Source organism: Sinohyriopsis cumingii, chromosome 8 (assembly GCF_028554795.1).
Source record: "Sinohyriopsis cumingii isolate HCF-2022 chromosome 8, ASM2855479v2, whole genome shotgun sequence".
Lineage (NCBI taxonomy): Eukaryota > Metazoa > Mollusca > Bivalvia > Unionida > Unionidae > Sinohyriopsis > Sinohyriopsis cumingii.
In genome coordinates, this window is record NC_142968.1 from 53,147,806 (window position 1) to 53,159,663 (window position 11,858).

The 11,858-nt window shown below is 33.2% G+C and overlaps 1 protein-coding gene across 1 annotated transcript; it reads right to left on the bottom strand.

The window, feature by feature from the left end:
• Positions 1-903: 903 nt before the first annotated feature.
• LOC149793529 (uncharacterized) lies at positions 904-11,570 on the bottom strand. The gene is made up of 5 exons (XM_089966407.1): positions 11,114-11,570; positions 9,979-10,236; positions 7,456-7,943; positions 4,806-5,032; positions 904-1,863 (listed from the first exon to the last, which is right to left on the bottom strand). The coding sequence occupies exons 3-5, from the start codon at positions 7,670-7,672 to the stop codon at positions 1,651-1,653; spliced, it is 657 nt and encodes a 218-aa protein (XP_089822533.1). The 5' UTR covers positions 7,673-7,943; positions 9,979-10,236; positions 11,114-11,570; the 3' UTR covers positions 904-1,650.
• Positions 11,571-11,858: the final 288 nt, after the last annotated feature.

The following is an 11,858-nucleotide window of genomic DNA, read 5'->3' on the forward strand; positions in this document are numbered from 1 at the left end:
GTTGTGTTTTTATGTTGTTTTCTGAACTAGTTTTTATTTATTTGCTTGCTGTTGTTTTTGCTTTTGTGTGGCATATGTTAGCCTAAGATGGGTCACAATTTATCAGGATCATTCTAGAATGCTATTGTCATGAAGAGATTGGTTTTGTTTTAGAAATGATAATTGTGACCTGATGTCAAGTGGAGAGCTATATCATCTTGTGAATGTGATGACTTGGTTATTCGTCCTTTAACATTGCATTACACTTTCAAATTATATTTTATGTAGTAACCAGCAGTTTGGGGCTGGAATCAGTTTTGTTCAAATTATTGAATTAAAGTGATTCTTGTCTTTGGAAATACAAAAGTGCTCTGATACAATTAACGGATTAAGCAATTCACTGGAATTTATAAGTCTATACAAACCTGAAATTATATTTCGGTGATTCAACAAAAGACTGTTGGCATATAAACACTTTACTAAGTACCACAGACATGTCATATCCTTCAATTTTGGGATATTTTTCTGAACTTTTGCTGAATTTTATTCAAGACTTTAAATTACATGGATTTTTGTCTGTAATTCTTAAATTATTTTGGGATTTAATTCGCCATATCGTATATTTTGTTTCACATTCTCACTTTGTATTCTGGTGAAATAAATATACTTGTTAAATTGTACGAAGATTTCATTGTTTTCTGTAATTTCTTTAAAGAGATAAATTTATACATAGATAGATCGATTGATAGATAGATATATATATAGATAGATAGATAAATATATAGAGAAATAGATAGATAGATTAATATATAGATAGATAGATATAATTATAAAAGGTAAGGATATACTAGACTTGAAAACAAAAGGAAAACGGACAAGAGAGAAAACGAGTTTAAGCTGTTTCGGAAAAAATAAACACTGATAGAAAGTGAAAGTCCGATTTATTTTCAGTTGAAAGTAAACGATAACGACAAAAAGATAGTGTCATATCAATCGAGGTTCATTTTTAATTTGAAAACCCTCACCTGAACTGTAGTTTCGCAGCAGAATATTTTCTTTCTTCAATAGTCCATAGTTTGCAACAAAATAATAGTTTCATGTGCTGAAATGCAATAAGTCACATATGCCTCAATTCGCACCGCTCCTACACATTGACCCGAGGGTACCGACTTTGAACATCATTGCCAACTGGTTATTTCGAGTACTGTTCTGCAATATGCCTTCTCTCAGCTTAGCATGTTAAGATTGCCATTTATGCCAAAATAACTGATAATAACTCCTGTCACTTGTTAAGTTTAAGATTGGTGCTTTTTGGCACAGCAACACAAGTAGGCTATTTGTGCCTAGGAAACTGGATATAGTGCGTTGCTCAGGGACACACCACGATAGCTGTCTCAGACTGATATAATGGTAGACTTCAAGCCTGCGCCTTTTTTTGTCTTGAATGTGGCACGCTAACCACTGAGCCACTGCAACTCCCCACCTGCTAAGTATTATACCAATTTAAGTGATTATTATTATTATTATTATTATTAGTAGTAGTAGTAGTAGTAGCAGTAGTATTAATAGTTTACATAGAGTGTATGGTATCTATTCCACTTTTAGTGCTTCAGTTGCATGCAAGTTGTGTCATTTTCATCAGCAATATATACTTCAATAGCACGAGTGAAATTATATATCATCCTGACATAGCTCAATAGGACTTGGAAGATCGCTTATTGGAGTTATATACGTTAGATCTGTTTCCATTCTGGCCGTCTCATATTGACAACATTCTACAGAAACGTCAAAATGGCAGTGACTGTCTTCAGCACACATGCTGACTTTATGCGGATGTTCAGCGCTTATGTTATCATTTGCGTGATCAGAGGCAGACATGGCAGCCTGAAATGGAGAAATATATTGCAATGATTTTATTATCTTAAAATACACTAGGAATGTCTCTTTGTTCTGGAATTAAACGAAAATGTAGAAATATGATAAATAAAACGTTTTGAATCAAGCCAAGCCATAATCTCGAGAATGTATTGTGTTGGTTAAAGGGTAACTTTAGAAAATCGACCTGCAAATCTAAGAGCAAAGAATGAAGTAATTTCAGCCAATATATTTCCCGAAATCAAACACTAATAATAATGAGGTGTTACATTAACAATATTACAGAATACGTTACAATTATTGACTCAGCGTAGGGTTCGTGTTGTTCTCGAAATTTTCTTAGAACGAGGTGTACATCAATTGCTGTAGATGTGTTTTGCCAGAGTGCTTTTTATGAAGGAAAAATAAAATGAGCTCTTTCTGTATTATGAAATCGGAATATTGTTTTTCCTTCCTTCTTTTCATCTATTTATTGAGCAATTTGAAAATCATCCAAGCTTGACGTTCAATTGGAAGCATTGAACGTATTGCTGGTTCTAAATTTAGTTCTAAGGGACCAAATCTCAACAAGTCTTTTAATATTTGCAAAATGACTTAGATATAAATTTCGATAAGTAATTCTTTGTCACGGTTGCTTTGAGATGATATCATGAAATATGGAGTGAGATCGTGATGAAGAGAGAGAGAGACAGAGTGAGAGAGGGAAAGAGAGTGAGAAAGAGAGAGAGAGAAGGAGAGAAAAATAATATGTAGTCTCTTATCAAAGACTATCCTATTATAGAAAGGCTTTTATTGGACACCTATGCATAGGATCGTGAATAAGTAACGACAAATCCTTTACATATAATCATTAAACACTGACTAACTAAGAATAAACAAGTCGAGAAAAACGAAGGTGAAACTTGGTTACATATTGGTTTAAGAAACATTACTTAACATTTTAAAGGGCGACGAGTTTTTGCCATATAGTTTAAATCAAAAATAGATATGTTGTATATGCATTTCCTCTGGAAGACTAGATTGATATATCGTAAAGGGTATAAATTGTTTACAAGCAGAGACTGCGTTAATGCAATGGTCTCACTAAATATTATTAATTCTTCTCGTCACTATTGTCATCTGTACATGTTTTAAACAATTTATACATATATTGGATGCAATTGTAGCAATCATGAGCTTATTGTTAATTAATGCTTATTTCTGCCCTAATTTATGTCGACGGCGAATCTGGATCTCTCTAGAACATTTAGTTACCGACTTCAGATACCAACTAAAAGCACAGCGAGCTACTATGGTAACGTATATCACCTCCATTGTTAACCAGCTGAAAACATCGTTTCCGTTTATCTTTATTCGGTATATTAATAATATACGCAGTAGCAGTATCGTAGCTCAACAGAAAAATAACATTTAAGGTAAAAAAATATTTTTTTCGTAGATTCATGAGTTTCATACTCAGTATTTATCGAATACATTATTATTCCAAATAGTGTTGAAACACATCCGTTGCATAGGGTACAAAGGCCTGCAAGGATATGTAAATAATGTACAGTATTCTAGACTTGTTTTTTATCGAGTATTCTTCTGCTTTTCAATTAAGAATCTATCAGTTCAGTACATATACTATATTTCAATCAGTACATACTCCTTGACCTTCTCTCGTTTCTCCTAGATCTGTTCTACTTCATATCAACCATAACTTTTATTTATGTCGCAGTTGCTAACAACGAGAATGGCAACCCGGCCATCACCGAAATCCATACAATATAGCACTTGTTATGTGCAGGCATATTCGTTACTCATTATTATGTTTTGACATTATCTGCTGTAGCTTATTGAACATCTTTGCTTATTAAAAGGTCTCTAATTCCAATATAAGTGAGTCATATGTGTCCCTTATACGCCACTTCCTCGTACGTATAATGTTGAATAATTACCTGCTCAAAATTTAAATTTAGGAGGGTAATAATTGTCAACATTCGTTGACTGCGGTGCAGTTACACATAAGAAAATAATTTGGTTTTTAAGTAATTAAAGATTACAGAATATGCATTAAAATACTTTCATATCTTTGACTTGTAAGCTTAAAGACCCATTGAATCTTAAGCTATTCATCTGTTAAGTTATATAAAGTGTTCAATGTAAATAATGCACCTAAAATTATTTCAGTCAACCATTTTTAAACTAAAATGTACCACAATTATATACCAAAAATGGAAACTCAGTGTCAGTATTATTTTGGATTCATGTACATTTATGCAGATGTTATCTTAATAAGAAGGTGTTTGCCTATGTTGGAACATGTTTTATTCATTCCACGTATTAGCAAAATTAAATCATATTTGATAGCTCGTAGGTGGCGAATCCCAGACGGATGAACGGATGAAAGAAACATACTTAACAAACCTCAGAGTTGTATAATTTCTCAATCACACCCAATTATTCCATAAGAAAATGTATAAATAACACAAACATATTTAGAAAAGAAACCGAGCAATATCAATAAGTGAAATGTTTAACGAAACTGTACCTAAAATACACAATGGTTTCACTCTGATATCTTGTTTTGATGACACATTTTGTTTTTAAAAATGGAAGGCGCCATTAATATAGTATTCACTTGCAATCCTTAAATTAGCGCTTGTTATCATAGGACCTAGATATCCTATCCACTTTTTGCAGTTTTCATGTCTTGTATGCACTGTTTATTTTCTAAATGTCAACCGCAGCAAGAACATTTATGAAGATAGTTTGGTTTTCTTGTAAAGTTATATGAATAAGGGCACATTTTGATAACAAGGTATCACAGGTATGCTACGAAATGGGCAAGACACAAAGCACAAATTGTTGGTGATGTTATGTGTAAATAATAAATTGCATGAGTCATTTTAATATGAAATAGATAGATAGGTCGATTGATTGATAGATAGAGGATCATCGTTAATTGTTACCTCATCAATAACTTTGTACGGGTCTTCAATGAGTTCATTATTCACAACTATTTTGTCTCCTTTTACTCTTCCAAGCCATTTAAAAAGTCTGCAACAACATTTGCCTTGTTTTTTGTTCTCTGAATCATCACTGTTTAAATAGTTTTCGTTGGCATATGACGATGCCAAAGTTTTTACAGGCACGCTTTCTCTAATTTGGTTTCTTTTGGAAGCATCTGTTGTCATTGCTGGAATAGGCATGAACATGTTATACTTTGATACGTTTGCTGGAGACTATTTCCTACCATATCACAACAAATATATAAATATAATTCGTTTACGAATCACTCCATTACAAAAGATAGAATTAAGCAAATATTGTTATATGCTCATGTTTTTAAATTAACTTTAGATTGATATTTTTTCATACTGCACGGTTTCATATTGCACGTGTATATAAAATTAGCAAACACATCTCGTTAATCAGGAAGTACTTAACGCTTATATAGCAAGGCTTTAGCTATTGCTTTATTAGATTACTTAGTGGATGAACTACAGAAGCTGTTTCGTCCATTTGAGAGTAGTTCAAGTTAACTATCTAGACCAGTTCCTGTGTTACTTATGAACCTTTCAAACAAGAAAAAAATGAGCATGGCATTAGCAATATCCACAACAAACGTGAGAAATCCAACATTGAAAATACCATTCTGATCAGATAAATAATTACGTATGTGAAAAGGTCGCAACCGTTCGCAAATAGAATGTTTCAGAATATAATCAGAATTTCCTAGCGTCTCTATAAATAGCATAGAAAAGCAATATGAGGCTAAGGAATATCATATATCTATAAGAGAAGTACCATTTGACGAGTCAGTTAACACACTAAATTTTAGAAAAAAATCATCTGAAGGTTTTGGTAGAAATCTGAGCACCTTAGAGCTGACATGCCAAGGCGACGAAAAAGTCTTTTTTCCACTGGTTGAATCGACTGTCACACGTAAGATGGTTTGCCAATCTCACAGTGCAACGTGTTTGATACAATGTTAGGCTAGCGTTTTAATTCATGCAGGTTATGTACATAGCTAAGGTCCCTCCCACAAAGAGCATGCAAGTGACATGGCATAAACATATGTTTACTTTAACTGGTAATAACTATGGCTATACATTTTTGGATATTGAATTTCCTCAAAATGTAATTTCTAAGATAGTAGTGCAAATCCGAGGTATTAGAACCATATCAAGGGTCCCAAAACCTGATACACACATTAAATTTATACTTTAATTTCGACTACATTTGCAACATAAATCATGTTCTCATTGCTACACTCGAAGCGAAATGAATGTGGTATAACGAGACGTCTTATGATAATTTCAGTTACAAGAATTCGTATTTTCCTTACAATATGATTCCAAACGATCAATAACAGAACACAAACACAGGTACAGTTTATGGCAGTCCTTCCACTGTTCGAGTTTTATGTAAGGTATACCATCAGACGGAATTAACCAGACTAATAAATGCAGTCAATCAAAAGACATTATGAGTTGCATCGACAGTAAAACAAATTTCATCCATTCCAGACTTACTAGAAAAGATATTGAAATCCGCATTCATTCTCAAAATTTAAATTGTAAGTATACCAAAACGAGCAATACTTTATGAACTATGTGTGAGCATGCAATAAACTTCGAGGGTCGATGGTCGGTGCCAAGTGCGCATTACTATCGAGAATGTAGATTGATGAATCTGCGGTTTTGTATTTGTTCCAGAATACAGCATAACATAAATTACTTTGTTTGTTGTAGTGTGTTATATGTACTATTACGCCTAAGGTAGACAAACCAAATGAGTATATAACAACAAAATAAATCAGTTTGTAGGGAAATTATGAACTTGTTTTATCGGAGTAATATTGGAGAGCGCCTCCATAAATCATCAGATGTTACTAAGGAGAGAGGATACGTTTTTCAAAATGGGGATCAAATGCAAAATGCGTTTTGCTTAAGCACCTCGGACATGTACGTGGGAAAATGTTGTGCATATGTTGCAACTTCTACGAATGGTTTCATTCTTATGCACTGTATTATACTTATTATCTGCACATTTATGTGAAAATAAATTGTTTAATGTAACGTAAGTAAATTCGTATTTATATACTACGTTCAGCGTATTTTCCCTTACTGGAAAAAACAACTCGCTAAAGTGTCATAGCAGAGACGTATTACATATTTTTAGAATTATACATTATACCTGACACAATAATAGCATAACCTGCCATCATGTGTATAGAAAAGAAGCCGAACAATAAATGCAAATGCTGTCGCGTGGAGTTTATCACAGATGGTCAGGAAGGACTTTTTACCTGCGGTGTAACGTTTGGTATTATAAACCCATGTGTGCGTTATGTAAATTAACAAAGTTACAACATGCAAATCAACTGATTGTATCGAGCTCGTTAAGCAAGAATGGGACAAACTAAGTATGTTACAAGAGAGCACTTAACTTTGAAACAATTTATTTGGCGAAAATTTAGAGAGTTTTTGCATTTAATACCAACCTTTTTCATTTGCATTTGGAGAGAGAATTTATGCTATATATGCCATGTATTTAAATCTTGTAAATCAATTATATGTAGACACATGCATGCTTAAAAGTAGAAGATAATAGTACCCGATCTGCTTAATGCGACTTTACACCTCTGCCAGAACAAAATTAGAACTCCATTGATGATCAAGGAAATGGCAACAATTACTACTCCAACCCCAATAAGAGGTCCTAGTAGACCTGGAAGGAAAGACGAATGTTCATTGTTTTGAAGCTTGCATGTTGGAATAAAACCATGAAATAAATACAACACAATGGAGACAATGACATGCTTGTTTGCCATGTTCTATGTGATACAATTCATAATCGTGCAGGGAGATATCTTAGAGTAGATGTACTTATATGATCCACAACATTCATAATTATTTCCCAGTTATAAATGACTCTTATTTGATTGCTAAACACATATATGCGTTTCATGGTCTGGTGCTTGAATCTCTGTTTCTGCTCATTGTGATATGTTATAGCATTATAGTAAATACACTTATAATACTTATCATTGAAATCTTGTTGCACACAATTATTTCCCATGATTGGTTTGGTACTTGACTGAGCTGAAATTAAATGAAACGGTAAATCAAACTTTCGTTTGCCTAATGAACATAAATCAATCCATTTTTAATATTTATATATTCAGAGCAATATCTTAACACTGAATAAAGATTACACAGATGGCAAAATAAATTTCATATTTATCAAAATTTGTACTGAAAGTTGCATAGAAGCAATCATGTATATATTCACGGTTGTATGTATATATTCGTGCAATTTATGCATCGGATGATTTAAAAGATACCTATTAGATAAAACTATTAAACCCAAGTCGGACAATTAAACTTTAAGCATAGCAAAGATTAGACAATACGAGAGATTATGAAATGTAAGTTGATCCCTCTTGCGACGGACATATAATTCTGTGTAAACAACACAACATATACTAAAAAGTCTGGTTTTAATATGGCAAAGAAATGAAGCATATAAAAACTAAATAGGCATTATCAGGAAGTAAAAAAATATAAATAATTATTATTAAAAATCAGAAATAGTTTTAATATTGGCATTCGTTATATTTAGGAATTCGTAGTGAGACGACCATGTTCACGGTTCACCGGCCGGCTTGGAAGCCATACTGTAACTGTGTAGACGCGGGATGTTAGGGTTTGTGAGAGCGCCTAGCGACACGGGCGAGCGCCTTTCTGATGATGCTGAAGATTGAGATGCCCCGGTAGTTGTTGCAGTCGCTACGTTCTATTTTGTTCTTGTACTAAGTGCCGATGTTGACGCCAGGCATGTCATGGGGATGTGACCCTGTTGTCAGCAGAGGAAGAGGAGTACATGCAGGGGCATATGTAGTGCTGATTTCCTGCTCTGGAGGATATTGTCACACTAAACCGTTCAATAGGGTGTCTTTTGGACAAACAAGAACTCTCACATACAAATACAAGTTGAAACTTAAGAAGTTCAAGATCCAAGGCCCTGCATATAAATCGTCCGCGTTATTTATGACTAACTGGAATCTTTATAAGATGAGTTTGCTACGGTTTAAAATCTCCCCTTCGGACTAAATTTAGTATTCCTCCCGAATAAAAACCATCCAAAATATTTGATATAATTCAACGGTTTTAACAATTCAAAGCAGAAGTTGACATTGTTGATGATAAAAACACTCTCCAGATTAATCCGGTACCACGTCCTACAGACAGCGTTAAACGTTAAAAACCGTATCTCACATGTGCATCGGCTCCCTACTTTTAAGCGAAATATCATGGAGATGGACATCGACGAGGATCATATGGGTGTGGCCCTCATTATTGTGATTTCCGCAGCATATGCATAGAAAACCAATGCACTAGAAAGGAAGCGAAAAATGAGGGTGAGATATAAGATCAGACTTGCACCAAAGCCGTAAAATAAAGATATTCATTGGGAAAGGTCAAGTAGAATGTACAGATATAAATAACATATATTTATGGACAAAGTCAACAAACTGTATATATTAAATATACGCCTCAGGGGAATATTTTGTTTCAGGTTATTGGTTTATCAAAGGGAATACGAGATCGAGCAGATATTCAACTTGATTTCATACCTCATAATAAAAATATTTTAAACAAAGGTACCATTCCATCGAAGGCATCGACTTAGAACACATGGAGCTGAAGACAATGATAAATTCATGTACAAATGTGATTTTTGGGAGAAAGTGTTAAACAGTATCTATCTCACTTTATCTCTCTCTGTCTCTCTGTCTCTCTATGTCTGTCTGTCTGTCTGTATGTCTGTCTCTCTCTCTGTATATATATATATATATATATATATATATATATATATATATATATATATCTGTATGTGTGTGTGTGCGCGTGTGTGTGATGGTGTGTATGTATACAGACCAATCATTATCATAACCTTTTTTAATTTGACACTTTCGAGAAACTATACTTATATAGTCTGTAATCAGACGAAACTGTTGTTATTTATAGAAGAACATTCTTTCACGGAAAGGTAGATTCGGGGATACCGGTATGTTGCAATATCAGGCGATTAAAAGACAGTGACTGAATAAGACAAAAAGAACAATATACTTACAAATATTTAATCTGTATGGATCACTCTCAAATCCAACTCCGGATGACTTACATTTGTAAATGTTGTACATATCATCAGCTGTTAAATTCTGTATAGCAAGAATCGAGTTGTTTTGAGAATATTTGCCATTGCTTTCTATCATAGATCCATTGAGGCTCCAAGAAACCTTTTCGGTGGATATATTATGGGAATTGCACTGTAACTCTATGTACAAATCGAGATGTAGAACCATAGTTATCCAAGGAGGGGTTCTTTCATCTAGAAAAATGCAAGCCATACGAATAATGAGGATGACTAAATCTATAGAAAATCAAACACTAGCGGCTTCATTTAAAAAATAATTAATCGTCTGTAGTCGTTATGCAATTGTTTTTGTACTGAATATCTAGTTGTCATATTGAACATTTTTAAATTTATGTTCTTCTCATGAATTTTTTAAGCGTATCTTTATAAAACTTTGGAAAAGAGGGGATTCAATGTTTTAGCATAATTAGGAAAGATTTGTTGAAGGTCTTACATTGTAGATGAAATCAGAGAAAGTAATTAAATTAGTGGTGCAGGGGCTACGAATTAATATAAATAATATCACTCAAATGCTGAAATTCTGCAAATGTTAAATCATACCTTTGGCTCAGACATACATTGGTAGGACATTGCACTTAAATAACCAGGCAACCGGTTTATACGTACTATCGTCAGTTAAATTCTTCATCATAAAGTATGAATTATTTGTTTGATCTAAGATGTTTATATATGCTTAAAAATATGATTTAACCAGATTATGGGTGGTAAGCTTACACAGATAATTAGGACGGCAAAAATAAATCCTGGACAAAGTGTGTTAAAGAAGTGTTTGTACAAAACAAATGTAACCTTTTAGAAACGAGTAAATACGAAATACATAAGTTAGATGGTACTTCTTTGTATAACTGTTTCTGACATGAATAGATACCGAGAGACATGCTTTCAGGTTCTCAATTATACACTCTGATTATAAAGTTAGCATTATATCTCTTTTTTAATTATCACTTTTAACTACCTTAAACTGACAAATCCATGTAATTCTAGTAAAATGTGCACCTGCACTGTTGTAATTAACGAACAACTGATGAAATCTAAGGTTTATACAACATACCAATCTGTAGAGTGATACTATCTTTGAAGTCGTGTAAATCCCATGATCGTTCCAACTTGTATATGCCAGCATCCTTTCTTGTAACGTTTGAAATGCTAACAGTAACAGTTTCCGTTTCGAAGGTACCGTTGTTTACGTAAACTTGTATTCTTTCATCTTTTTCATGCCAGATGATGTGATTTGTAAGTGGCCACACAAACAGAAAAAATGAAGAGTTACGAGTAATACGTAAAGAATCCCTGTTTGTATTGTTGTATGTCCATGATAAAGATATGTTTCTTCCTAATATACCTTCCACGGTCCTTCCTTCCGAGACAAAAGCCAATGTTATGCAGGAAGCTAAAATATAGAAGAACAACATATTTCCTTGTACTTAAATGTGTTGATACTTTTCAGCTAATACTCTAGATTAATGTCTGAAGTCCAATGTACAATATTCATCTATAAAAAAGAACATAATACACGGTATTTCCGAAACGTCAGTTTAGGTAATGATCATCCGTTTATAATTATTTACTTAAAATTTTAATATGCGCTAGAGTCGGAAATGTGTGTGATATTGTTTATTGGCCAATGGACACAATACAAAATGAAAGAAACTCAGACATTTGTTGTTCAGTATAGAACGTGTTTTAATATTTTTAACAGATATCATCATTAAGACGGAAACTAAAGAATATATATATATATATATATATATATATATATATATATATATATATATATATATATATATATATATATA

Coding starts and splice junctions, on each gene's coding strand:
- LOC149793529 (XM_089966407.1), bottom strand. CDS start 7,672: ATGGCAAACAAGCATGTCATTGTCTCCATTGTGTTGTATTTATTTCAT. Junction 5,033..7,455: donor AGTCGCATTAAGCAGATCGG/GTACTATTATCT, acceptor TGCCTATTCCAG/CAATGACAACAGATGCTTCC. Junction 1,864..4,805: donor CGTACAAAGTTATTGATGAG/GTAACAATTAAC, acceptor TCTCCATTTCAG/GCTGCCATGTCTGCCTCTGA.